The sequence below is a fragment of the Clupea harengus genome, unplaced genomic scaffold, assembly GCF_900700415.2.
Source record: "Clupea harengus unplaced genomic scaffold, Ch_v2.0.2, whole genome shotgun sequence".
Classification (NCBI taxonomy): Eukaryota; Metazoa; Chordata; class Actinopteri; order Clupeiformes; family Clupeidae; genus Clupea; species Clupea harengus.
In genome coordinates this window covers 70,950-96,725 of record NW_024879610.1, presented here as the reverse complement: position 1 = coordinate 96,725, position 25,776 = coordinate 70,950, and the positions used below count along the sequence as shown (strand labels likewise).

Here is a 25,776-nt window from a genome sequence, read left to right as displayed (position 1 = left end):
AATGTAGCGGCGTGAATGTGTGTCTGTGTAACATAACAGCATGAATGTGTGTCTGTGTAACATAACAGCATGAATGTGTGTCTGTGTAACGTAACGGCGTGATTGTGTGTCTTTGTAACGTAACGGCGTGATTGTGTGTCTGTATAACATAACAGCATGAATGTGTTTCTGTATAATGTAGCGGCATGAATGTGTATATGTACAACATAACAACATGAATGTGTGTCTGTGTAAAGTAACGGCATGAATGTGTGTCTGTGTAACGTAACAACATGAATGTGTGTATCTGTAACGTAACGGGGTGAATGTGTGTCTTTCAGCGAATATTCGGGGAGGCGGCGGAGAAGAACCTCTATCTCTCTCAGCTTATCATCCTGGACACTCTGGAGAAGTGCCTCGCAGGGGTGAGGTTCACACACCACACACCCAAAACCACCACACACACACACACACACCCACGCACCCATACCCACAACACACCACATATTGCCTGTCGACTGTATATTTATAATTGATATTTTAAATCTAGATGTTTAAATGTGAACTAACTCTCTCTCTCTCCCCCCCTCCAGCAACCGAAGGACAGCATGCGTCTGGACGAGACGATGCTGGTGAAGCAGCTCCTGCCGGAGATCTGCCACTTCATCCACACGTACCGTGAGGGCCACCAGTACGCCGCGCAGCTCCGAGCCTCCGCCTCCGGGGTGCTCTTCTCCCTCAGCTGCAACAACTTCAACGCCGTCTTCAGCCGCATCTCCACACGGTACACGCCCTCATGACACACACACACCTTGTGCCTTACACACACACACACACTGTCTTCAGCCGCATCTCCACACGGTACACGCCCTCATGACACACACACACCTTGTGCCTTACACACACACACTGTGTTCAACCGCATCTCCACACGGTACACGCCCTCATGACACACACCTTGTGCCTTACACACACACTGCTATCTCCACAATGTGCACACCCTCGTGTTTAAGAGTAGGGGCTTCTCAGCTCTATTTGTTTTTATTCATTTGTGGGTTTTTTTCTTCGAGCCTTTATTGGATTGGACAGTGAAGATGTGACAGAAAGTGAATGGGAATGAATGGCCCTGATAAATGGCCTCAGGCCCTTCTCAAACCTGGGTCCTTATGGGCTCTTAGGCCTGTGTGTACAGTACCACTGTAATATGGGCTCTTAGGCCTGTGTGTACAGTACAGTACCACTGCAATATGGGCTCTTAGGCCTGTGTGGACAGTACCACTGCAATATGGCACAGCCCTACACGCTGCCATGGTTACGTAGAGTTCTTTGCTAGGGTCCAGTAATCTCTGCACAGCCTCACACAGTCACAGTACACAGAGATCCGTGTGTTGGCACGTGTACCGCACTCACAGTCACAGTACACAGAGATCCGTGTGTTGGCACGTGTACCACACTCGAAAAGTCATGGTGTTCTTCAGGTGTTCTGTGCCGAGACTTTAACTGCAGTTTAACTTTAACATCAGTAGATGAGTCATTTCATTTGCCGTTAAACAATAGCGATAGTCTGTCCACTACTGAGTGTACTGGAGGTGAAGGGTGGAAGAGGAGGACCGCGAGGGGACGGGAGAGGAGCTGCACCAGGAGGAAGAGGAGCAGGAGAGGAGGAATGGAGAGGGAGAGGAGGCGTTAGGATGGGCCTTCCATACATAAAGAAGCACATTGTGCTTGGCCAGGACAGAGGGAATCTCCCTTCCCAGCAGGCCTCAGGAAAATAGGGCCTCTGTTAGGAGGGGATACGCAGGCAGATGTGCAGAGCAGACACGTGTGTGTGTGTGTTGTGTGTGTGTGTGTGTGTGTGTGTGTGTGTGTGTGTGTGTGTGTGTGTGTGTGTGTGTGTGTGTGTGTGTGTGTGTCAGTCAGGGGGGAGAGAGAGACTGAGTGTGAGTGTGTTTCTTTGTGTGTGCGTGAGCAAGAAAGGGAGAAAGTGGGCGAGTCGGCGTGTGTGAGAGGGAGAGTGTGAATGTGTATCAGTGTGAAAGAGAGAGTGGAAGAGAGAGAGTGTGCGTGTGTGTGCATCGACCTGCGTGCACTTGGAAGTGGAGCAGAGAGCAGTGCTTTTGGACCATCCAGTCAATTTTCGTCAGGAGCACACATCTGAAATATCCATTAACCACTTGGCCTCATGAATTATTAGCCAAGTGGGGGAGGGGGTGTGAGTAAACGTGTGTGTGTGTGTGTGTGTGTGTGTGTGTTTGTTTGAGTGCCACGCCACTGTTTGGGTCATCTCTGTGTGTGTGTGTGTTGTGTGTGGGTGTGTGTGTGTGTGTGTGGTTTCAGGCGGTGTGTCTCTATATTAACCCAGTCACTGTCTGTCTAAAGGAAATGGACAGACGCAAGCTTGGGCCACTGATTAAAACATGAGCTGCCTTTAGGGTCAGACGGGGTTTACTCCACCACTGAGGGCTCTCACCACCGCGTTCATCTCTAAAGCACTGTGCTCTCTCAGGCGTACTGCATCAGGTCACAGGAAGAGGGTTAGGCCCCGCCATGTCCTTACGTCACCCCAAGACTGGAGGGTTTATCTTTTAGTGTGGGGTGAGGGTAGTTGTTTGTGATGGTAGTTATCTTCTAGTGTGGGGTGAGGGTAGTTGTTTAGGATGGTAGTTATCTTCTATTGTGGGGTGAGGGTAGTTGTTTAGGATGGTAGTTATCTTCTATTGTGGGGTGAGGGTAGTTGTTTAGGATGGTAGTTATCTTCTAGTGTGGGGTGAGGGTAGTTGTTTAGGATGGTAGTTATCTTCTAGTGTGGGGTGAGGGTAATTGTTTGTGATGGTAGTTGTCTTTTAGTGTGGGGTGAGGGTAGTTGTTTAGGATGGTAGTTATCTTCTATTGTGGGGTGAGGGTAGTTGTTTAGGATGGTAGTTATCTTCTAGTGTGGGGTGAGGGTAATTGTTTGTGATGGTAGTTGTCTTTTAGTGTGGGGTGAGGGTAGTTGTTTGTAATCGTTTGCTCACCTTACATTGCAGCTGCAGTAAGGCTAGTGTGTTACATTCAAGTTAAAGTTAAAGTTGAGAGAGTTGCCTGACCACTGTTTTTTTTTTTTTTTTTTCTGGATTGTTTCAAGGATTCAAGGATGTTGCAGTACAAGTGTGGTAGTCAATATGAGAATTATTTCCATCGAGTGATTTGCTCAGGCCATTGTGCAATGGCACCTTCTCCAGAATACCTTTCCTATTGTGCTGTGTAGCGTTTGCTTTAAAGGTACAGTACTCGATTTTAACCCAGTACACTTTTTTCCAGCAAATTGCTTCTCACGGTCCTCTAGCGGTTTGTTCGTTTTCATTTTCAGAGCAAAATGTGCAAAACGACTTATTCCAGCCAATCAAAAACGTGGCTTCAAAAGTACAGAAAAGAGGAGCGTAATTTGATTGGCTCTTGAGCTCGTATATCAACAACCTTTCTCCAGAATAACAGACTGACACTTTAATCCAAATTTGTCTCCCTACCTGTGTGTAGCTGCATGTTGTGCGAGTGTTGTCACTGTTAGTTGAGTTTGGAGGCTGACGGAGCTTGCTTTCTCTGTCTCCAGGTTACAGGAGCTCACCGTTTGCTCTGAAGACACGGTGGACGTCCACGACATTGAGCTCATCCAGTACATCAACGTGGACTGTGCCAAACTCAAGAGACTGCTGCAAGGTTTGCACGGGTCCTTTAAAGTCAGCTGTCATTATTTTTCTGAACATAAGTGTGTTGTGGCTGTTAAAGTCCTTCAGCTTTTAAAATAAACACCAACACATTGCTTGAAAACTACTTGTACCAATGTCATTTGATGTTTTGCATGAGTTATATCAATGTTGGCTGTCACTGTGGGTTGTCTTATGTGTCTTAAGTCTTTTCTGGGGGCCAAGCAGTGAAGCTGTGTAGGCACTCATTGTGTTTCAGTGAAGCTGTGTAGGGACTCATTGTGTTTCAGTGAAGCTGTGTAGGCACTCATTGTGTTTCAGTGAAGCTGTGTAGGCACTCATTGTGTTTCAGTGAAGCTGTGTAGGCACTCATTGTGTTTCAGTGAAGCTGTGTAGGGACTCATTGTGTTTCAGTGAAGCTGTGTAGGCACTCATTGTGTTTCAGTGAAGCTGTGTAGGCACTCATTGTGTTTCAGTGAAGCTGTGTCGGCACTCATTGTGTTTCAGTGAAGCTGTGTAGGCACGCATTGTGTTTCAGTAAGGCTGTGTAGGGACTCATTGTGTTTCAGTAAGGCTGTGTAGGGACTCATTGTGTTTCTGCCGTCACTTATTCCTCTTCTATATTCTTCTCCCTTTGGAGTCAATGGCAGCCCTCAAAACTGTACGGTGAAAAGGTTTCAAATTTGGCCCACTGATGGGGACGGCCCCCTGCTGCTTTTCACCCAGTTTCATGTCCGCACACAGAGTACTCTAGTGCCAGGAGTTTAGATTGCCGGGATCAAGCCGAGCCCCCTTTGCCATCAATTTCCGCCATATTGGATTTTTTATTCCGCCATATTGGATTTGGTCAGCAACTCTAAAAAGTTTTCACAGGCCACAAGTTGGGCACGGATGAGCTTCAGACCAAGCCTCACAAAAGTTGATCGTTGGCTTTTCAATTTGCGAAAGCACTCGTCCGTCACAGCTAATTGAAATCGAGGGCAAAGCCGCCAAACAGGCTGATCGGTCTTTGATGTATCTTTAGTCAACTACATGAGTGTTTATAATGACATCAAGTTTCTCTCGCCTGCTGGGCTGCTTGGCCCCTGCATCGCTGCGTGCAGCTGTATTTCCTGTTTGTGGTTTTAATGATATTGTGGAAGTTAAGGAATGTTATAAGGGGACCCGCTTGGTTTATTGCTCACATGCCCTCTCTTCCTAGCAGAGGACCGTGTTCAAGTTTAACACATGCCTCTCCCTTCCTACAGAGGGACCGTGTTCAAGTTCAAAACCCTCCAAGAAGCCGGCCCAGTGACGTGTCATTAACCAGTCTGGAAAAGGTGTGCCTCCTCTTTTCTTGGTCTTTCGATGAGACCCCAGATGAGAGTCAGTTGCCCTCTCTCTCCCTCTTCCCCTCTCTCTCTTCACCCTCTTCTTTGGGTGTTCAGTCACCCCTTTTCTGACAGCCCCAGTTATTTTGCTATGTTAAAATAAGTCAATGACTACCAACCCTGCATTGTTTGCCTCAGATCCAAGTGATATTGTATGTATGAGACATGCACTGACACTTGTGAGGAGTTGACCTTTTGTTTGCTACTGACACCAAGTGGCAGCTCCCGGAAGTGCTTTTCATCCTTTTGTCCTCGATAGACCTTATTCTTTGGAAACCTTGACATGCTTTTACATTTTAAATAAAATGTTTTTTAAGCAAGACTGAATCTTCTTATAAGCTTTATTTTTTTTATAGCAACATGGTATTCAGTGTGCTTTACAGACGTTATAAATGAAAACCTTGGTAGTTACAAAATGATACCAGTCATCATTTGCTATTGTTAAAGGTATATTTGCTGTGTTTTATTTTTGTAGGCTTTTTGGAATTGGGTGGAGAACTATCCAGATGAGTTTACTATGCTGTACCAGAGACCACAGGCTGACATGGCAGGTGAGTGGTGGGGTGACTAGTAATGGCAAGCCTTTTGGTAACAGCAATAGAAATGTTGTGTTTTGGCAATCGTAATACCAGTAGTTAAGTTAATAGTTGAGTTGGAAATGGTAAAGTAAACCCCTGCTTATGTTAACAGTAGAGATGTGTTGTTGATGTTAAATATGCAGTTGGCAAAGATAGAAATGTGTTGGTAACAGCAGAGTTGTGATAGTAAGGATAAGGTCTCTTCCTTTAATGGAATTGCATCGGTTATGGTAATGATGTAGGCTTTTCCATCTACCAAATTTGGCCGCTCCTCGCCACTTTGCGCTGTTCAACAGTGCCAAACTGCGCTGCGCTCAAAACGGACCTTCTCCTGAGCCCGTCCAAACTGCCCTGGGTTTGCCTCCAAGTGCCACGCCACACCACGCACCAGACCGCACCGCACCGCACCAGACCGCACCGCACCACACCACACCGCACCGCACCACACCACACCAAGCCTCGCCACCAGATATGTATGAGACAAATGCCGGTAGATCTGTATTGCTAACAGTGAGCCCCTCTCTCTGGTAGAGTGTGCTGAGAAGCTGTTTGACCTGGTGGACAGCTTTGCCGAGAGTGCCAAGAGGAAGGCGGCCGTGTGGCCACTCCAGATCATCCTCCTCATCCTCTGTCCTGACATCACACAGGAACTCTGCAGGGAGACGGTGGACGACAGCAAAGTCAACAAGGTTCTCTCTCGCACACACACACACACACACACACACACACACACACACACACACACACACACACACACACACACACACACACACTCCCAGACACCAGCAGTCTCACTCTCCTTCTGTTCTACCTGCAGTCTCTCTCTCCTCTCTCTCTCTCTCTCTCTCTCTCTCTCTCTCTCCTGTCTCTCTTGCGCTCTCTCTCTCTCTTGCGCTCTCTCTCTCTCTCCTCTCTCTCCCCTCTCTCTTGCGCTCTCTCTCTCTCTCTCTCTCTCTCTCTCTCTCTCTCTCTCTCTCTGTCTGTCTGTCTCTTTTTACCACTCCCTCCATCTCTCTGGTTCTCCCCCTCTCCATGTCTATCTCTCTGTCTGTTTGTCTCCCCGCATCCACATTTCTCTCTCTAAGTTTTCAGGGAGCATTATGTCATCGTCATCTGATAGCCTGTGTGTGTGTGTGTGTGTGTGTGTGTGTGTGTGTGTGTGTGTGTGTGTGTGTGTGTGTGTGTGTGTGTGTGTGTGTGTGTGTGTGTGTGTGTGTGTGTGTGTGTGTTTCCCTCCCCTCTGCAGAAGAACTTCCTGGATAACCTGCGTAAGGCGTTGGCTGGCCATGGCGGCAGTAAGCAGCTGACGGAGAGCTCCGCCATCGCCTGTGTGAAGCTCTGTAAGGCCTCCACCTACATCAACTGGGAGGACCATTCCAACATCTTCCTCCTGGTGCAGTCCATCGTGGTGGACCTCAAGGTAGCACCTCATGTCTGTTCGTGCGTCAGGAAATCTGCCTCAGGGTTCTTAAGATCAGACAAACATACTAACTGTCCTCAGACAGACATACATACATACATATCCAAGATGGCGGTGTGCACAGACGCAGCGGCTCCTTGCTCTCTCCAAATTTGGTTGTATGCAAATACAACGACAATAAAGGCTTTCCTATTCTATTTCTAGACAGATCTACAGGTATATAATATACTAACTGTCCTTAGACAGAACTATGTGTATATAATATACTAACTGTCCTTAGACAGAACTACAGGTATACAATATACTAACTGTCTTTAGACAGAACTATGTGTATATAATATACTAACTGCCCCTTAGACAGACCTGCATGTATGTAATTTAAATTGAATTGCTGTAACAAGAAATAATTACCACATAGTTACCATATTGTAACTATGTAGTTACCAACAATGCGTACCGATAAGATGTGTATAAACAGTACAAGCCATATTCACCACATACTATGTTGCCCTGGGTTTCCTTCAGGTGATTTGCTTCACTAAGTCTGAGCAGGTTAACACTGGCTAGCAGGCCGGTGAATTGCTGTCGCAAGAAATTATTCCCATATAGCTACAGTATTAGTCATTCTCAGAAGTTTTTTTGTGAGTTGGAGATGGTGAGGAGACCTGACCTTTGACCTTTTCCCATCAGGCATTGCTGTTTAACCCGACCAAGCCCTTCTCCCGGGGGGCAGGCAGCCAGAATGCCGACGTGGATCTGATGATTGACTGCTTTGTGTCCTGCTTCCGCATCAACCCTCACAACAACCAGACCTTTAAGGTCTGACACACACAGACACAGACACAGACACAGACACAGACACAGACACAGACACAGACACAGACACAGACACAGACACAGACACAGACACAGACACAGACACAGACACAGACACAGACACAGACACAGACACAGACACAGACACAGACACAGACACAGACACAGAGGTTTGAAATTCAGGTTAGTTTAAGAAACAAGCATTGTATATGAATGTTGTTGTAAATGGTTGAGGATTGTAACGAGGCTGAGAGGCGTGTTGGCCATGTGTAATGTAAGTGATCATGGCCTTCAGAAGTGTTCTTATTGTGGGGAAATGGGGAAAGAATGGCTGTGTTTGTCTGAGTGACATCAGTGTGATGCTGTGTTTGTCTGAGTGACATCAGTGTGATGCTGTGTTTGTCTGAGTGACATCAGTGTGAGGCTGTGTTTGTCTGAGTGACATCAGTGTGAGGCTGTGTTTGTGATGTGGTCTGAGTGTCATCAGTGTGATGTGGATCAGTGTGATGTGGTCTGAGTGACATCAGTGTGAGGCTGTGTTTGTCTGAGTGACATCAGTGTGAGGCTGTGTTTGTGATGTGGTCTGAGTGTCATCAGTGTGATGTGGATCAGTGTGATGTGGTCTGAGTGTCATCAGTGTGAGGCTGTGTTTGTGATGTGGTCTGTCATCAGTGTGATGTGGATCAGTGTGATGTGGATCAGTGTGATGTGGTCTGAGTGTCATCAGTGTGAGGCTGTGTTTGTGATGTGGTCTGAGTGTCATCAGTGTGATGTGGTCCCTCCTCAGGTGTGCCTGGCCTCCTCCTCCCCCCCCACTTTCCACTTCGTCCTGGTCCACTCTCTGCACAGAATCATCACCAACGTAAGGCTCTCCTGTCAATCAAACATACACCTAAACACACGTGTACACACACATACTGGTCTTATCCAGACACTACCGTTCAAAAGTTATTTGTGTTTGAATGAAAAGCAAATGGAGGATTCTTTGACGAAAGCAAAGTTTGATGGACACACTTTTTATTTTAATTGAAAATCATTAATTCTACCCTTGTCAATGCCTGTTTTACCTGTTCATATGGCTTTAAATCCTACTCGAACTAATTTCATGTATAGTTTTATGGACAACAAGGACATTTCTAGGTAACACCAAACGTTTGGACGGTACTGTACTTGTACATACTCTTCCAATGCGCTGGTACCATAGTTGGGCAAGTTAATTAATAAAAGTAATCAGGTAAAGTTACTGATTACTTTCTCTTAATTGTAATCAGATTACTTTACTGATTATGCTCTCTAAAAAGTCATCTGATTCCAGTAATCCGTTACTTTGTAATCCGTTACTCCCAACACTGCCCGGTACACATACTTGTGTATACTAATACATACACTTTTGCACACTCATACATAATCTTGTGCACACATATGCTCGTGTATATACACTAACACATACTGTATGCATTAAAACAAATCTCTACAGAGCCTTCCTCCAAGTACAAAACTACTTCCTACTAAGATCCTGTTCTTATTAAGGTCCTGATCAATAAGCTAATTTTAGTGTGGATGAGATGAGGGAGGCTGATGTCTGTTGGCCTAAGCCTGTGGTAACGGAGTGCTGTGTTCTCCTGTTGCAGTCTCCACTGGACTGGTGGCCCAAGATCGATGCAGTGTACTGTTACTCGGGCGAGCTGCGCACCATGTTCGCCGAGACGCTGGGCCGAGTCGTTCAGTCATGCACTACACACGCCCCGCTAAAGATGACCTCGGTAGGTCACACACACACACACACACACACACACACACACACACACACACACACACACTCTCACACTCACATTCAAACACACTCACATTCACAAACACTCACACACACACACACACACACAAACTCACACGTAAACACTCACATTCAAACCCCCACAGAACAGATTTCAGCGATTTCTGTTATTATAGTTAGGTACTCAGTACCTCACTATGTCTGTGTGTTTTTATGTGTGTCTGTGAGATTGTGTGTGTGTCTTTCTGTGAGTGTGTGTGTCTGTCTGTGTCTGTCTGTGTGTGTGTGTGTGTGTGTGTGTGTGTGTGTGTGTGTGTGTGTGCTCTTGGTTGGAGACGACTGCAGTCCGAGCTTCTCTCTCGTAACATTGACGCTGGAGGTGCTTCTGCTTCCTGTCCTCTTTTTATTTCCTCCCCCTTTTTCTTTTCTTTTCTTTTCTTTTCTTTGACTTCTTCTCATTTTCTTGGCTGCTGTCGCTCATGCGATCCATAAGATGCCAGCCAGTCACTGTTTTGCATGGCAGTGGGCCTCTGTTGCTGTAAGTACTGAACCACACCCATCCTCCCCTTCTGCCCAGATGACCCCCGTTGCCCTCAGTTGCGACCCCAAAGCTCCCATAATCCCCTTCTCCCCCTGCAGTCACAGAAAAGCTCTGCTTCTATTGACCACTGCCTTTTCTGTGGCCTTTTTCTTTGGAGCTGCCTCTCTTTCCCTCTACCGGACTCTCTCTCTCTCTCTCTCTCTCTCTTCCTGTCCATCTTCCCTTCTTTCTGTCTTTCCTTCTCTCCCTCATCTCCATGCTTGAAGTTGATTCATTCCCTCCCAGTGCATCAGGGCCCTCCTGTATAGTGCAGTGCAGCCAGTCCTCTAGTCTCCCTGCCCCGTGCCCAGAGTAGGCCAGTGCTGTAGGCTCCCTGCCCCGTGCCCAGAGTAGGCCAGTGCCTAATCCTTGCCCTGTGCCCAGAGTAAGCGAGTTCCTAATCCATGGGTCACACTTCGGTGTTTGATTATGATCATAAACCGTTTGGAGTTTGGGTTTTGTAATATCAAGGTAGTAGGGCAGGGACAAAATGATTTTATATGAAAGGACACATTTATGTAAGATGAGAGATGTTTAGACTGACTCACGAAGATGAGACATGTTTAGACTGACTCACTGTGATGAGACATGTTTTGAGTTACTTTTTACGCTCAAAACTAAATTTGCCTCCTGGATCTGATCTCTCTGTTCCCTGGTTCCACTGCGAGTTTGGTCAATCGTTACCCCCCTGATCCAGCAAAGGCCTTCTTCTCTCTCTGTGTTCTCCCCCCTGTATCTCCTCCCCGTGTGGCTCTCTGTCTCTCCCAGTGCTGTGGGGTTCTGCACTCTCCTCGTCCCTGCAACTGTGACCTTGGTTGCTACGATTACGGTTTCCATACCAACCCTCCTGTCTCTCCTCAAACCTCTGGTCGTTCTCCTTGGCTACCTCTCTCCCTGTCCCTGTCCACCTGTTGGTGCTGGATGGGTGTGTTTGGCTAACCTGGTCACCTGTCTCCACCTGCACAGAGCCTGACCTTCAAGGAGAAGATGACCAGTCTGAAGCTAAGGGAGAAGACCGCCGACACGGATAGCAAGAGCCACAACCTGCTGCTGGCGCTGGTCAAGCTGATCCACGCCGACCCCAAACTCATGCTGCATGTGAGTATCGCACCCAGGACGCAAGTCTTAGGAGGACGAGATATATTCTAGAGTTAAGTTGTCATTTGGCTTCTGATATGCTCCTGCGGTAGGTTAGGACAACATCATCCTCTCTATAAACATGTATACATTTTGTGTGTGTGTGTGTGTGTGTGTGTGTGTGTGTGTGTGTGTCTGTGTGTCTGTGTGTCTGTGTGTGTCTGTGTGTGTCTGTGTGTGTCTGTGTGTGTCTGTGTGTGTCTGTGTGTGTGTGTGTGTGTGTGTGTGTGTGTGTGTGTGTGTGTGTGTGTGTGTGTGTGTGCATTAATCGGAACCCAGAGAAGATTTGCTGCTGATTTGGATACTAAGTTAATGATTTAAAAATGTGGATTTCAATGTTGTTTAAAAGAAACCTATAGGCTTAGTGTACCACTAGTATGTGTAAGCATATGCCAGCTGACAGAGATTTTAACATTTACATTTGTTCATTTACCTGTTGTGTGTGTGTGTGTGTGTCAACCAGAACCCCGGTAAGCAGGGCTCAGACATCCAGAGCAGCACGGCTGAGCTGATCACCGGTCTGGTGCATCTGGTGCCTCAGACCAACATGGGAGACATCTCTCCAGAGGCCATGGAGGTCAGCTGCCCCTCTACCCCTCCATTTACCCCATCCTCCTGCCCTACTCTACCCCTCATTTACCCCATCCTCCTGCCCTCCTCTACCCCTCATTTACCCCTCCTCTACCCATCCTCCTGCCCTCCTCTACCCCTCATTTACCCCTCCTCTACCCATCCTCCTGCCCTCCTCTACCTCTGTTATGTCACCTGAGACTGCATATTACACACATTCTTAAAACCTCTCCATTTACCCTATCTTCTTGCCCCAGGCTTGCCAGAATCCCTGCCCTCTTGCCCTATGTCGATTCCTGAGACTTTATGTTGTATTCATGTGACCACTTACTGGAGCTTCCCACTGACAGAACCTTTATCTGAATGTGGTTCCCTCAGGCTCTGTTGGTTCTCCATCAACCAGAGACCATTGAGATGTGGAACCCAGAGGCTCCCATAGAAACGTTCTGGGACATCAGGTAGGAACTATGACACTGACCAGTGCTCACTGGTGTGTGTGGTTTTTGGTCGTCGTTGTCCTTGCTGTGCAGTGATTGGCTAACATCTTGCAGTTGGTTTCTCTGCTGTACACTGATTGGATTGTCACCTGTAGTTCCCAGGTTTTGTTTTTCATCTGCAAAAAGCTGATCGGCCATCAGATGATGAACAGCACTGAGATCCTCAAGTGGCTGCGGGAGATCCTCATCTGCAGGAACAAATTCCTCCTCAGGAATAAAGTAAGTACCGAATTGATGTCTGTAGGAGATACGCTTAAAGGAGAACCATTCAGTTCCTGAGGCTTTCTTGCTTCTTCTCTGTGTGGGTGACCATTCCCTCCTCACTCACTCACTCACTCCTTTGTTTTTTTTCTCTCTCTCCCCTTCTCTCCCTTTTCTCTCTCTCTCTCTCTCTCTCTCTCTCGCTCTCTCTGCCAGGACCGGGCGACGGCGGGCAGCGGTATCCCCATCTGTCGCCAGGCTCAGACGGTGCTGGAGGTGGGCCTGTACATGTTCTTGTGGAGCCCGGACATGGAGGCGGTGCTGGTGGTCATGTCCTGCTTCCGCCACCTGTCCGAGGAGGCCCACATCCGCTGCGGCGTGGACGAGGTGCCCATCCAGACCATCCTGCCCAACTACAACACCTTCATAGAGTTTGCCTCCGTCAGCACCATGATGGCCACAGGTGGGGACGAACACGTGCACACACACACACACACACACACACACACACACACACACACACACACACACACACACACAAACACTCACGCGCACACACACACACACTCACAAACACTCACACGCACACACACACACACTCACGCGCACACACACACACACACACACACACACACGCTCACAAACACTCACGCGCACACACATACACACACACTCACGAGCACACACATACACACACACACTCACACACACACATACACACACACGGTTGCCCATTTTCACACCTTTTCTATTGCATGTCTACTTTTTTCGGTCCAGTTATGCAAAATAATTCTTCTGGAAGTCCAGAGTTTCCTGAAGGTGTACTGTGTCTGATGAATTCGCTTAAGTGTTCCAGGGAAACTTTCAATGCCATGTCCAGAACACTTTTCAGTCCAGTTAAGCAAGATTTCATTGCACACCTCTGGTTGTCAAGACTTCCCAGAAGTGTTATTGTATTAGACAAATTAGCTTTAGTCTTACATGGGAAATTTCCCGTGCTTAACATGAAATCTTTGAGTTTGGTTCTTTGGTAGAACACAGCGTTCTGTGTTGCTTCTTCCCTCAGTCATCCTCAGCATTGGTCTGTGTGTGTGTGTGTGTGTGTGTGTGTGTGTGTGTGTGTGTGTGTGTGTGTGTGTGTGTGTGTGTGTGTGTGTGTGTGTGTGTGTGTGTGTGTGTGTGTGTGTGTGTGTGTGTGTGTGTGTGTGTGTGTGTGTGTGTGTGTGTGTTGGTGTGTCTCTCCAGGCCGTTCAGCATTACAGAAGAGAGTGATGGCCTTGCTGAGGAGGATAGACCAACCAACATCTGGAAACATTGAGGTACGACACCAACCTTCTCAGTCTCAGTCTCAGTCCAGAGGTGAAGGACCTCAGTCTCAGTCTCGACAAAGAGCTGAGGTCCAGGTCACTGATGTGTTTGATGCATCTCTTTGGTCTATATGCCATAGAGGTCAGGGTCACAGTGACATTCTTTATGCTTGTCGTCTGGCTGATCTTCCTGGTCATGTGAGACTGCCGTTTTCCCCAATGTTGTTCTAGGCCTGGGAAGACACCCACAGGAAGTGGGACCATGCCACCAAACTACTCCTGAACCATCCCAAGTCTAAGCTAGAGGATGGCCAGGTAGGAGCAGCAAAAACACTTTAACCGCTACTTTGTTCCCTTAGAGTCATGGAACACTTTCAAAGCTGATCTTTTCAGTATAAGTCATGTCTGTGATATACTTTTGCCAATATGTTTGTAAAGCTGTTATAACGTTAACACTTTCTTGAACGCGCAGTAATGCAGTCATGAAAAAATAGCATAAAAGGAAGTTAAATGTTTTGGACTGTGTTGGTGAAAATGAGCTTTGTGTAGAGTAAGGCCACCACAGATGCCAAGCATGATGGTTCACAGTGGATAATACTTCGCCTCTGGTCGTTAGACCCCTTTCTTCCAGGAGTGGATAAACATGACGGGCTTCCTGTGTGCCCTGGGCGGGGTGTGCCTGCAGCAGAGGACCACCTCCCTCCTGGGCACCTACAGTCCCCCCATGGGGCCGCTCTCGGAGCGCAAGGGTTCCATGGTGTCCATGGGCTCGTGCGACGGCGTCGCCGAGACTTCCCTCAGCAAGTTCCTGGACCGGCTGCTGTCGCTGATGGTGTGCAACCACGAGAAGGGCCTGCAGATCCGCACCAACGTCAAGGACCTGCTGGGCCTGGAGCTCAGCCCCGCTCTCTACCCCATGCTCTTCAACAAGCTCAAGAACAGCATCAGCCGCTTCTTCGACACGCAGGGCCGCGTAAGTGCACCACACAACACACGACACCCAACACGCACACCCACACCCACACCCAACACCCAACACCCAACACTGTCCTGATCTACCCTCATCAAACAACGCCAACACCGGCCTAATCTACCCTCATGAAACAACACTGTCCTGATCTACCCTCATCAAACAACACCAACACCGGCCAAATCTACCCTCATGAAACAACACTGTCCTGATTTACCCTCATCAAACACCACCAACACCAGCCTAACCAACCCTTATCAAACAACACTGGCCTTGTCATTGTGTTGGGCAGTTAAGAGGAATCTGATGTCTAATGGGAGAGCAGCTGCAGGATGCAGGCGATATTGAAACTGCCTGACTAAAAATGTAATTATTTCAGTTTTTTAGGTGATATGTCAAAACAAAATACTATAACAGGGACAGTAGAATTTCTTTTGTGCGAGAGGGACAGAAAAGTGGACACCAGGCACGTACAAACAGTACTGCAGATAGCTGGCTAATGTCGGAAGGCAGCTTCAAGTTCCACAGTGTATTGTTGTGACTGCTATGAGACCAGACATGGTGTTGTATTCTGAGTGCGAGTGCACTTTATGTTTACTTTATCGAGTTAACGATTCCCTTCGAAGATGCGATTGAGGAAGCCTTTGAAAGGAAGAAGTTTATGTATGTGGAACTGGCAACTGAAGCAAGGCCACGAGGTTGGCCAGCACACACAAGACAGTGGAGATGGGTGTTAGAGGCTTTGTTGCTAAATCAGCCACAATATTTCTGTTGGATTTTGGTTTTCGACTTTGGTGGTGGTGGTGTTAAGTATTGGTGGGGGTACCATGAGGGTACCATGACATCTTGTATTTCCAGTGGATCAGAGAGATGTATGTATCTCTCCAGTCAGTGGGATTTCTGCTTTGCTTATTCTGCAGGTTCCCATCAATGACACAAACACTCAGTTTGTGGAGCAGACCATCGCCATCATGAAGAACCTGCTGGATAACCACACAGAGGGCAGCTCCGAGCACCTGGGGCAGGCCAGCATCGAGACCATGATGCTCAACCTGGTTCGGTGAGCACCCAACTCATCTCTGAAGTGCTCTCTTTCTCTCTCTTTCCCTATCTTTCTCTCTCTTTCTCTCTCTTTCTCCCATTCTCTCTCTTTCTCTCTTTCTCACTGGCTCTCTGTCTCTCCCTCTGTCCTCTCTACAGTCACCATGAGTCTCTCTCTCTCTCTCTCTCTCTCTCTCTCTCCAAAGTACTCATCTCCATGGTTGCCATCTCATGATAAATGTTATGTCCAACTAGCTCTATATCTTCCTGTTATCCTCTCCATATCTACTTCACGCACATAGTTGACATACAGGATGCAGTGGTACAGGTTCACAAAGCTTGGTGTTGGTTTTGATTGGCAGGTATGTGCGTATCCTGGGCAACATGGTCCATGCCATCCAGATCAAGACCAAGCTGTGCCAACTGGTGGAGGTGATGATGGAGAGGAGGGACGACCTGTCCTTCTGCCAAGAGATGAAGTTCAGGTGGGCACACACACACACACACACACACACACACACACACACACACACACACACACACACACACTGCTCTCTCAGCACAGGGACCACTTGTCCTTCAGCCAAGAGATGAAGTTCAGGTGGACACACACACACACACACACCACTTGGCACCCTTAAGACTGCATTTTCTGCACTGACATTTACACTCATTGACATCATTACATTTACATAATTTTAGTGAGTAACGGTACAATCCAGATGTACATTTTTATACACTGTTAAGCTTCAGTCCCTTGCTCTACTACATCAGCTACAGAAAGCAACAGCATGCTCTCACTTAACACACACACGGCCAGTGGGAACGCCCAAATGAGCAGAGGTGTACCACATATGTGTGAAATGTGCTGTCAGACCAATGTGTTTGTGTTTGTGTTTGTGTTTGGTCTCTCTTGTTATCCCCTCAGGAACAAGATGGTGGAGTATCTCACTGACTGGGTGATGGGCACCTCAAATCAGGCTGCTGACGATGACATCAAATGTCTGACGAGGTACTTCTTGCTAATTACCCTAAACCTCAGTGCCCCCCTGTCAGTTCAACCTATGGATAATACTGATGCCTCTTGGGGATAAACCTTAACCTCTCCTGCTTCTGCTCTGTAGGGACCTGGACCAGGCCAGCATGGAGGCGGTGGTGTCGCTGCTATCGGGTCTCCCCCTTCAGCCCGAGGAGGGAGACGGTGTTGAGCTCATGGAGGCCAAGTCTCAGTTGTTTCTCAAGTACGGCTCTGAGCATGCCCATCATCCTAGATAGACATTGACTGTATAGATGCTGTATTTTTCGAATAGCTTTGTTCTAGTTTTTTTAAGTGTGGCTCAGTATACTCATCATTCTAGAATGGTATACATGGTGTGGGATTTAAGGATGCATGGTGTGGGATTCTAGAATGGTATACATGTTGTGGGATTCTAGGAATCAATAGTAAAGATGCAGCCTTCGTATAGCTGTTTTATTTACTTCACATATTTACTGACTGATATGTCTGATATAGTCAGTCTTTCAACCTAAATGTGTTTAACCACTGCATGAAGTTAACACACGTTTGGCAATTTTACATAAACTTGATTACATTGTTATTTAACAGATTTTCTTTTGATCAAAAACAACTTTATTGTGCGGATTTACATTCTCTGACAAGATTCTGATAAGCAGAAGATGCTGTACTGAATCTGGTGTCTCTACTGCTGCTGTAGTAATGGGTCTCTAATGGAGTTGATGCAGTAACTGTCCCTCCACCCTGGTTCTCCCGCCCGTCAGGTACTTCACCCTGTTCATGAACCTGCTGAACGACTGCAGCGAGGTGGAGGACGACGGGCAGCAGGTGGTCGGCAGGAAGAGGGGCATGTCTCGCCGCCTGGCGTCCCTCCGCCACTGTACCATCCTCGCCATGTCTAACCTGCTCAACGCCAACGTGGACAGCGGACTCATGCACTCCATAGGTGCGCCTGCAGACTGGGAGACTGGTTCTGGCTCTCATCAGAAATGTCTGAGTCTGTAGCACCATTGTTAGCATCATAGTGATAATAATGTTAATATCATGCTACACTGTAGTATATGGTTTATATTCGGTGATGATTGGATAATACCTGGATAATAATCTTTTGAATTATATAGCTGCACCTTCTGTGTGAACATGGAGTTTAGAGGCACAAAGAATTTTGTTGGTCCTCCAAATAAAAAAGTGATATTCCCATGATGTGATCTTGCCTTCCCCCTCTGTGTCTGTAGGCCTGGGCTACCACAAAGACCTCCAGACCCGAGCCACCTTCATGGAGGTGCTGACCAAGATCCTCCAGCAGGGCACGGAGTTCGACACGCTGGCGGAGACGGTGCTGGCCGACCGCTTCGAGAGGCTGGTGGAGCTGGTCACCATGATGGGGGACCAGGGGGAGCTGCCCATCGCCATGGCGCTGGCCAATGTGGTGCCATGCTCCCAGTGGGTGGGTATTACGTCATCGATCTCAGCGCAGGCGGACATGAAGCTGTGCTGGGACTATTGAAGTGCAACCTCTGATTTATGTGCATTGGGTGAAATATCTAGCTTTAGTCACTGTTTGTTTGAGTTTTTGTAATAGTTTTTTCACTGTAATGTAATTATTTATTTTTAAACTCATTTCTAAAACAAAAACAAGAATAAGCACTAGGGTGAATCTACATTGGAATGATGGCGACGAGTGACGATGGTGAAATCATTTCCGTCTATGTGTGTATGTGTGTGTGTGTCTCTGTGTGTGTGTGTATCTGTGTGTTTCCAGGATGAGCTGGCCCGGGTTCTGGTGACGCTGTTTGACTCGCGGCACCTCCTGTACCAGCTGCTGTGGAACATGTTCTCCAAGGAGGTGGAGCTGGCCGACTCCATGCAGACGCTCTTCAGGGGCAACAGCCTGGCCAGTAAAATCATGACCTTCTGCTTCAAGGTGAGAGGCTACGCTCAGGTGTCCTACGTGACGGACGGATCGAGTTAGACTAATAGGTTGTCTTTTTTGGAGGTTTATCCTCACTGGCATTGTGATCTCCAGAGAGGTGGAATCATCCAGCAGTAACTGTCAACTGTAAAAGTTCTGGGCTAATAATAGAGAATTAAAATGTTGAAATTTGAATTCAAAAGTGTCCTCTGAGCAGCTTTATTAGAATGTAATGTTGTGAAATATTGTGCTTATCTCCTCCTGTCTCTCTCAGGTGTATGGTGCCACTTACCTGCAGAAGCTTCTGGAACCTCTGCTCAGATCTGTCATCACGGCCCCTGAGTGGCAGATGATCAGTTTCGAGGTGGATCCTACCAGGTCAGTCCATTAACCCTACTAATTACTACTTGTATATCTGTGTGTGTGTGTGTGTGTGTGTGTGTGTGTGTGTGTGTGTGTGTGTGTGTGTGTGTGTGTGTGTGTGTGTGTATGTATTGTGTATTGATTGTGACGAAGTAATTGAATAATAACAAAGTCATAAAATAATAAATAATAATTTTCCCGTATACACTGTGTCATCTTGTGACATGCTGGCACCCTTACAGGCTGGAGGCGGGGGAGATCCTGGACGAGAACCAGAGGAACCTGCGGCAGATGACCCAGCGCTTCTTCCAGGCCATTGTCAGTTCCTCCACAGAGTTCCCCCCACAGCTCAGGAGCGTGTGCCACTGCCTCTTCCAGGTATGCTAGCGCCCTCTGCTGGACAGAGCTAGGCACAAGGAGCAGCCAGGAAGCTGCATCTGATGTTTTCACACAGGGCCTGACTTCCCTGACGAACTGAAGGGAAGTGTGTATGTATATATATGTGTGGGTGTGTGTGTGTGTGTGTGAGAGAGAGTGAGCATGTGTGTGTGTGTGTGTGAGAGTGAAAATGAATGTGTGAGTGAGTGAGTGTATTATAGTTATCAGTAACCACAACAGGACATCCTCTTTTGTGAAGCAGTGGATGTGGGAGGAAAATTGCTCATATCTAGAAGGGAGAGCAGCTCAGAGGAGCAGCGTGTGGATCCAGGGAAGCTGACATGAACTGAAAGAGATTTCAGACGGCCTTATCCAAGAGGGGGGGGGGGGGGGGGGTCTGTGGGACCTTCACTGTGTTTGTTTTGTGTACTCTGCAGCCGCTGCCGTAGTTCCTGTGCTAATGTGCTCTTGTATGTGGTCCATGGAAGTGTGTGTGTGTGTGTGTGTGTGTGTGTGTGTGTGTGTGTGTGTGTGTGTGTGTGTGGCTAGTGCTGTGACATGTTTTGCTCATCTTTGTCCCGTAGGCCACTTGCCACTCTCTCCTGAGCAAAGCCCCCGTAAAAGACAAAAAGGAGAGCGATAAAGCAGTAAGTCCGGGGTACCCCCTCCACTGTCCCCGACCGTCCAAAAAGCACCTCAGTCTCCCGAATGACTCTGTTTTAATCTGAAAACTACTCCACACCGCCGCCCTGCTGGCAATCACCACCTCCAACCATCACTACTAATCTTCCTGCTGCTGAAGGAAGCTACAAATTAACGCTCCTCACGAGCACCTCTGTGGCATCGCGCCTCCTTCAGGTTCTCCTCTTGGGTCGGTGTGGGGTCTTCTCTTGGGTTGGCTTTTTGGGTGAGGGTTCGGGTCTGGTCGGGCCGGTGACTGTGAGAGGAGGATGATGAGGAGGAATATTATGATGAAGACGAGGAGGCTTTCATCCAGAGGAAAGGAAAAGAGAGCAAACCCACACACAAACCCACACTAAAGCTAGTGTGTAGGAGTTCTCTCTTTTTCTTTGGGAGGGGTTTCCTTTGATCCAGCGCCTATCTAAAGTCTCTCAGATGTGCGTCCATCTCCCCTTCTCCCTGTTTCCCCTCGGTGGGCCCTGAAACAGGCCTCTAGTGAAGCATCTCACGAGAGAGGACCTCCCCCCCCGCCACTCTGTTCTCTTCTCTCTTCTCTCTCTCACTCACACACACACACACACACACACACACACACACACACACACACACACACACACACTGGACACACACACACACACACACTGGACACACACACACACACACACACACACACACACACACACACACACACACACACACACACACACTGGACACACACACACACACTGGACACACACTCTGCTTGTTCTGTCTGGCTGTGGTCACGGGCACATGCAAAAGTTCTCCGTCCTGTCAGCTAAACCGTGTGCTTTCTGTCTTGAACTATCTTATGAATGAACACCAACCTCAGGGTGCAGGAAATCAGTCTTTATTGTCTTCATATGATCATGAAGAAATGATGGCTGGAACAGGGTATTAGATTGTCGAGCACTTAGTAACACTATGCAGCAATTTTACTCTTTTTGAGGTATGGTTTTATAGGCAACTAGTTTCGGTACTGTACTCAAATTAATTTTGATAGCATATGGTCATGTGAAGGACAGATAAACACCTGTGTCTTTCCCACTAGCCATCCAGGATATGCCCTATGTAGTTCTGTGTACCAGGCTGGAATAGCCTGCAAAAATGGAAGAAAAGCTTTCACAGCATGACATTGCCAGCTATACGGCCAAAAGACACCAGTTAGTGTGTTAGCAAGCTTCTATCAGTGTCAATGTTGGAGGTGTTTGCAAGGTTTTTGCATGCCTTTTAGGTAGTTAGCTTGCTAGTTTTGGATCAGAACTCCTTATTGCTGCTTTAAAAGTCTTTAAGCTATATTAATATGGATTTGAATATATTATGTAATGGATTGTCATTTACGGAATAGTTAAGCTTGTTTCCTAGAATATGACTCACCCTGTGTACTCAGTCATATTCATTCATATCCTTTGGTAGTTTAGAAAACCTGTAAAGGTGTACTTTTGAGGGTCTCAGTCAGGTTAAGTACCTGATCTTGACGCCTATCTGATTCATTAGTTGTGTGTTAGTCTCCTTTGTATTTCAGCAGTATCTCCTTGGGCAGATTTGGTAGTGAGGTTCATCCCCCCCCCCCCCCGAGCACTACAGTAACACTAGTTGCCAGACGACCCTTCCTCTGCTTTGGCTAATCTGCCCCTCATGTATCTCTCCATTCTAAACTGCCTCCCCCACCTGCCCCCATCCCTTGTCTTACCCCCAGGTGGTAAGTCAGCGGTTCCCTCAGAACAGCATCGGTGCGGTGGGCAGTGCCATGTTCCTGCGCTTCATCAACCCTGCCATCGTGTCGCCCTATGAGGCGGGCATCCTGGACAAGAAGCCTCCGCCCAGGATAGAGAGGGGCCTCAAGCTCATGTCAAAGGTCAGAGAACCTCCGCTTTCCGCTCACTACATGTCTGTCTGTCCTTCTGTCCTTCAGTCTCTCCGTCTGTCTGTCTGTCTGTCTGTCTGTCTATTTGTCCGTCTATTTTTCCTTCTGCCTGTTTCTCTGTCTGTCTATTTGTCCTTCTGTCCATCTGTCTGTCTGTCTGTCCATCTGTCTGTCTGTCTGTCCATCTGTCTAGCCTTTTGTGGATCAGTCTATCTAAAAGTAAACAAGGTCATTATGCAGTATGAAGCAATCATATGTGAAACTGTGTTTGTCTTCCCCCTCCTCAGATTCTGCAGAGTATTGCCAACCACGTGCTGTTCACCAAGGAGGAGCACATGAGGCCGTTTAATGACTTTGTGAAAAGCAACTTTGATGCGGCCAGAAAGTGAGTCAAGTCCCCCAGCACTGCTTCCTTATTGTGATGTCACTGCGAGTTCTGCCTTTGGGAGTTCTGCCTTTGACCAATCAGGAGCATAGTTAATGTAAACTGTCAGTGGGCCATAGAATCATCCAAACTCTTTTTGCCTTTGCTTTGAGACTATGTGTATTGTAAGTAGGATTATGTAATTATACAATTGAATTGAAAATGGACTGTACTGGAGTTGACTCGGGTCCTGGGTGTCTGTGCAGGTTTTTCTTAGACATCGCCTCTGACTGCCCGGCCAGTGACTCTGTGAACCACAGCCTGTCCTTCATCAGCGACGGCAACGTTTTGGCTCTGCACCGCCTCCTGTGGAACAACCAGGAGAAGATCGGCCAGTACCTCTCCAGCAACAGGTCAGATATCTGCTCTCTCCCGGGTCCTCTTCCTGCTCTCTCCCGGGTCCTCTTCCTGCTCTGTGACGTTTGTATTAAAGCAGTCGTGTGTGTTTTTGCTCTGTTTTTTTTCATGTTCTGATTTTCCATGCTTACCCTTACCTTGCATTTTCATTTTATATATGTAATTAATGTTGTGTTACACTTACCATTGTTTGTAAGGAGGCAGAAAGTTTGTGAACCCCTTAGAGATTTCTGATAATCTAGATGAATATGCCCTAAAATGTGATCCTCAAAAGAGAGGTCCAATTAATAAAGAGAAGCCCGTTGAATATGAATATGCTTCGTATGACTTATCTACTTCATTTTTAGCACGAAGTATTACATTGATAATACATAATAATAAATACATCAATAAATAATACATTAATGAAATGCATTCACAAATTATCACTAAAAGCAACAATTTTGAAGTGACTAATGCGTTATTGTCTACTCTTCCCAATAGGGACCACAAGGCTGTGGGAAGAAGGCCGTTTGATAAAATGGCGACCCTGTTGGCGTACCTGGGGCCCCCCGAGCACAAACCGGTGGCAGAAACACACTGGTCCAGCCTGAACCTCACCAGCTCCAAGTTTGAGGAGTTCATGACCAGGTAAAGCTGGCGACAGCCCTCTAGGAAACCTGCCTGTGGGATGTTTACATTGGGTGACATTACATTACATTGGGTGGGGATGTTTACATTGGGTGACATTACATTGGGTGGGGAGCGCTCTAAGATGTCTGTCCTTTCTCCAGGCATCAGGTCCATGAGAAAGAGGAGTTCAAAGCACTCAAAACCCTCAACATATTCTACCAGGCTGGCACCTCGAAGAATGGAAACCCTGTCTTCTATTACATAACGCGAAGGTAAGGAGAAGTTTGCCTCAATCAACGCGAGCATTATGGTGAATTTAGTTATGGTGTAGAGCCAGTTCTTCTATTACGTATCACAAAGGTAAGGAGAAGTTCACTTGAGCTCACAAGAGTATCACCAGAGATGAATTCAGTTATGGTGTATGGGCAGTTGTTTTATTTTTGTGATTGGCTCTGTGTTTGAGTGGTCCTTTGCTGGTTTAATGTAGTGCACTGTAGTGTGTGTATATATATATATATTTATATAATGTAGTGTAGTTTATGTTGGCATTGAAGGTACAGGGGAATTAGGACTTAGGACTCGGTGAGGAGCAGACAGCAGTGGCAGTGCAGCGCCATCTTCTGGTCACAGAAAGCAACTTTTTCATCTGTGGGCTGAATTTGAAATATGTGAGCACCATGTAGCTGTCAGACTGACTATTGAACCTTCAGTCCTCGCGCATAGGCTATGTGTATGCATTCTGTCTTCGTGCATGGGCTATGTGTATGCATTCAGTCCACGTGTATAGGCTTTGTGTATGCATTCAGTCCTCGTGCATAGGCTATGTGTATGCATTCAGTCCTCGTGCATAGGCTATGTGTATGCATTCAGTCCTCGTGCATAGGCTATGTGTATGCATTCAGTCCTCGTGCATAGGCTATGTGTATGCATTCAGTCCTCGTGCATAGGCTATGTGTATGCAAAACGGAAACGCGCTCCACACTTGTTTCTTCTAGGCTGTCACTGATAAGATGAAAGACTGGAGTCACTGAAGTGGAGATTTAACACACTGTCATTGGGTGCTCCAATTAATGATTTCACCTTAGTTATATTGGGAAGTGTAGCGGTATGGAGTGTATCTATTTAACGGTGAGTTTGAAGTATGTTTCTCACTAAGCATTTGAACTCGCTCGGGCTCCGGAGTCGTCTTTTTATTTATAGTAATGACATCATTTCATTGTACAGGATTCAGTGCCTCAACTCTCCATTCTGAAATGTCCTCCTCAGATCAGAAACTCAACGTCAGTGTTCACAAGAATATGAAATCGGTTTTAATTACACAGTCATTAACGCACCTGAAAGAACCCCACACACTGTTAAGTAAACCATGTGCATTAGCATTCTGTCAGCACTGTGTGCACATGAACAGGACATTTAGTGTTTTTAGTCCAATATTCACTAAGCAGTTCTGTATTTGAACTGATGTGTTTATTTACTGTAAACAAAACTCATTAATTTGCTGTAAGCAAAACAGCATCTTCTTCAATCCTGTGAGTCACCCAAGAGCATGTTAGAGAAGTAGTAATAGTCTCAGTCTGTTCTCAACACATAATCCCATCTTAATCTGCCTCTTCATTCTCAACACATAATCCCAGTTTAATCTGCCTCTTCATTCTCAACACATAATCCCAGTTTAATCTGCCTCTTCATTCTCAACACATAATCCCAGTTTAATCTGTCTCTTCATGCCTCCAGGAACTTCAGGTGTTTGATGTAGTGTCACAGTGGCTTTTCGGAGGGTTAAAGCACCAGCGCAAATGCAGGTAGAAGTAAAACCATAGCTGCCAAGGCTTCTGGTCTGTGGCCATGGTTTGGGTCTTTTCCCTGGTTGGTTTTCTTGACGCTGCGTGTTCGTAGCGTGGTCGTCTTCCGCGTGCTGGTGGTGAGGGTGGCCTCCGTCGAGTCGTAATCGCTGGCGGTGAAGTATCTCTGCGTGGTGTAAGCCTCGTCATACGTCGACGGACTATCCGGCCGCGAGGTCACGTAGGAGCCGCCGGGAGGCCATCTGCTCTCGTAGTCTGGCGTGCTACCGAGCGTCTCTCGGGGTCGGTGTATGTCCAGGAGGGCCGACTCGGGCCAGTAACCCGCAGTGACGGCTCGCATGTGCGGGTCGTGGGGGTGGTGGTGGTGGTGGTGGTGACGGTGTCCGAGGTCCCCGTCGGCATCCATGCTGGGCGTGTGCGGGGG

At 47.2% G+C, this 25,776-nt stretch overlaps 1 protein-coding gene across 1 annotated transcript in view; it reads left to right on the top strand.

The window, feature by feature from the left end:
* The window catches only part of LOC122129257 (neurofibromin-like), a 66,217-nt gene that overhangs the window by 7,549 nt on the left and 32,892 nt on the right, over positions 1-25,776 (top strand). The window contains 34 exon segments of the mRNA XM_042704244.1: positions 321-404; positions 573-763; positions 3,569-3,675; positions 4,912-4,937; positions 4,939-4,983; positions 5,508-5,583; positions 6,142-6,299; positions 6,857-7,030; positions 7,721-7,849; positions 8,634-8,708; positions 9,478-9,609; positions 11,167-11,298; positions 11,801-11,914; positions 12,286-12,365; positions 12,500-12,623; positions 12,822-13,068; positions 13,851-13,924; positions 14,144-14,227; positions 14,529-14,885; positions 15,803-15,942; positions 16,286-16,408; positions 16,852-16,935; positions 17,048-17,164; positions 17,703-17,884; positions 18,174-18,385; positions 18,701-18,862; positions 19,125-19,228; positions 19,456-19,591; positions 20,176-20,238; positions 21,990-22,148; positions 22,445-22,542; positions 22,788-22,934; positions 23,422-23,568; positions 23,712-23,822. Coding sequence (XP_042560178.1) covers positions 321-404; positions 573-763; positions 3,569-3,675; positions 4,912-4,937; positions 4,939-4,983; positions 5,508-5,583; positions 6,142-6,299; positions 6,857-7,030; positions 7,721-7,849; positions 8,634-8,708; positions 9,478-9,609; positions 11,167-11,298; positions 11,801-11,914; positions 12,286-12,365; positions 12,500-12,623; positions 12,822-13,068; positions 13,851-13,924; positions 14,144-14,227; positions 14,529-14,885; positions 15,803-15,942; positions 16,286-16,408; positions 16,852-16,935; positions 17,048-17,164; positions 17,703-17,884; positions 18,174-18,385; positions 18,701-18,862; positions 19,125-19,228; positions 19,456-19,591; positions 20,176-20,238; positions 21,990-22,148; positions 22,445-22,542; positions 22,788-22,934; positions 23,422-23,568; positions 23,712-23,822 — 4,394 coding nt within the window.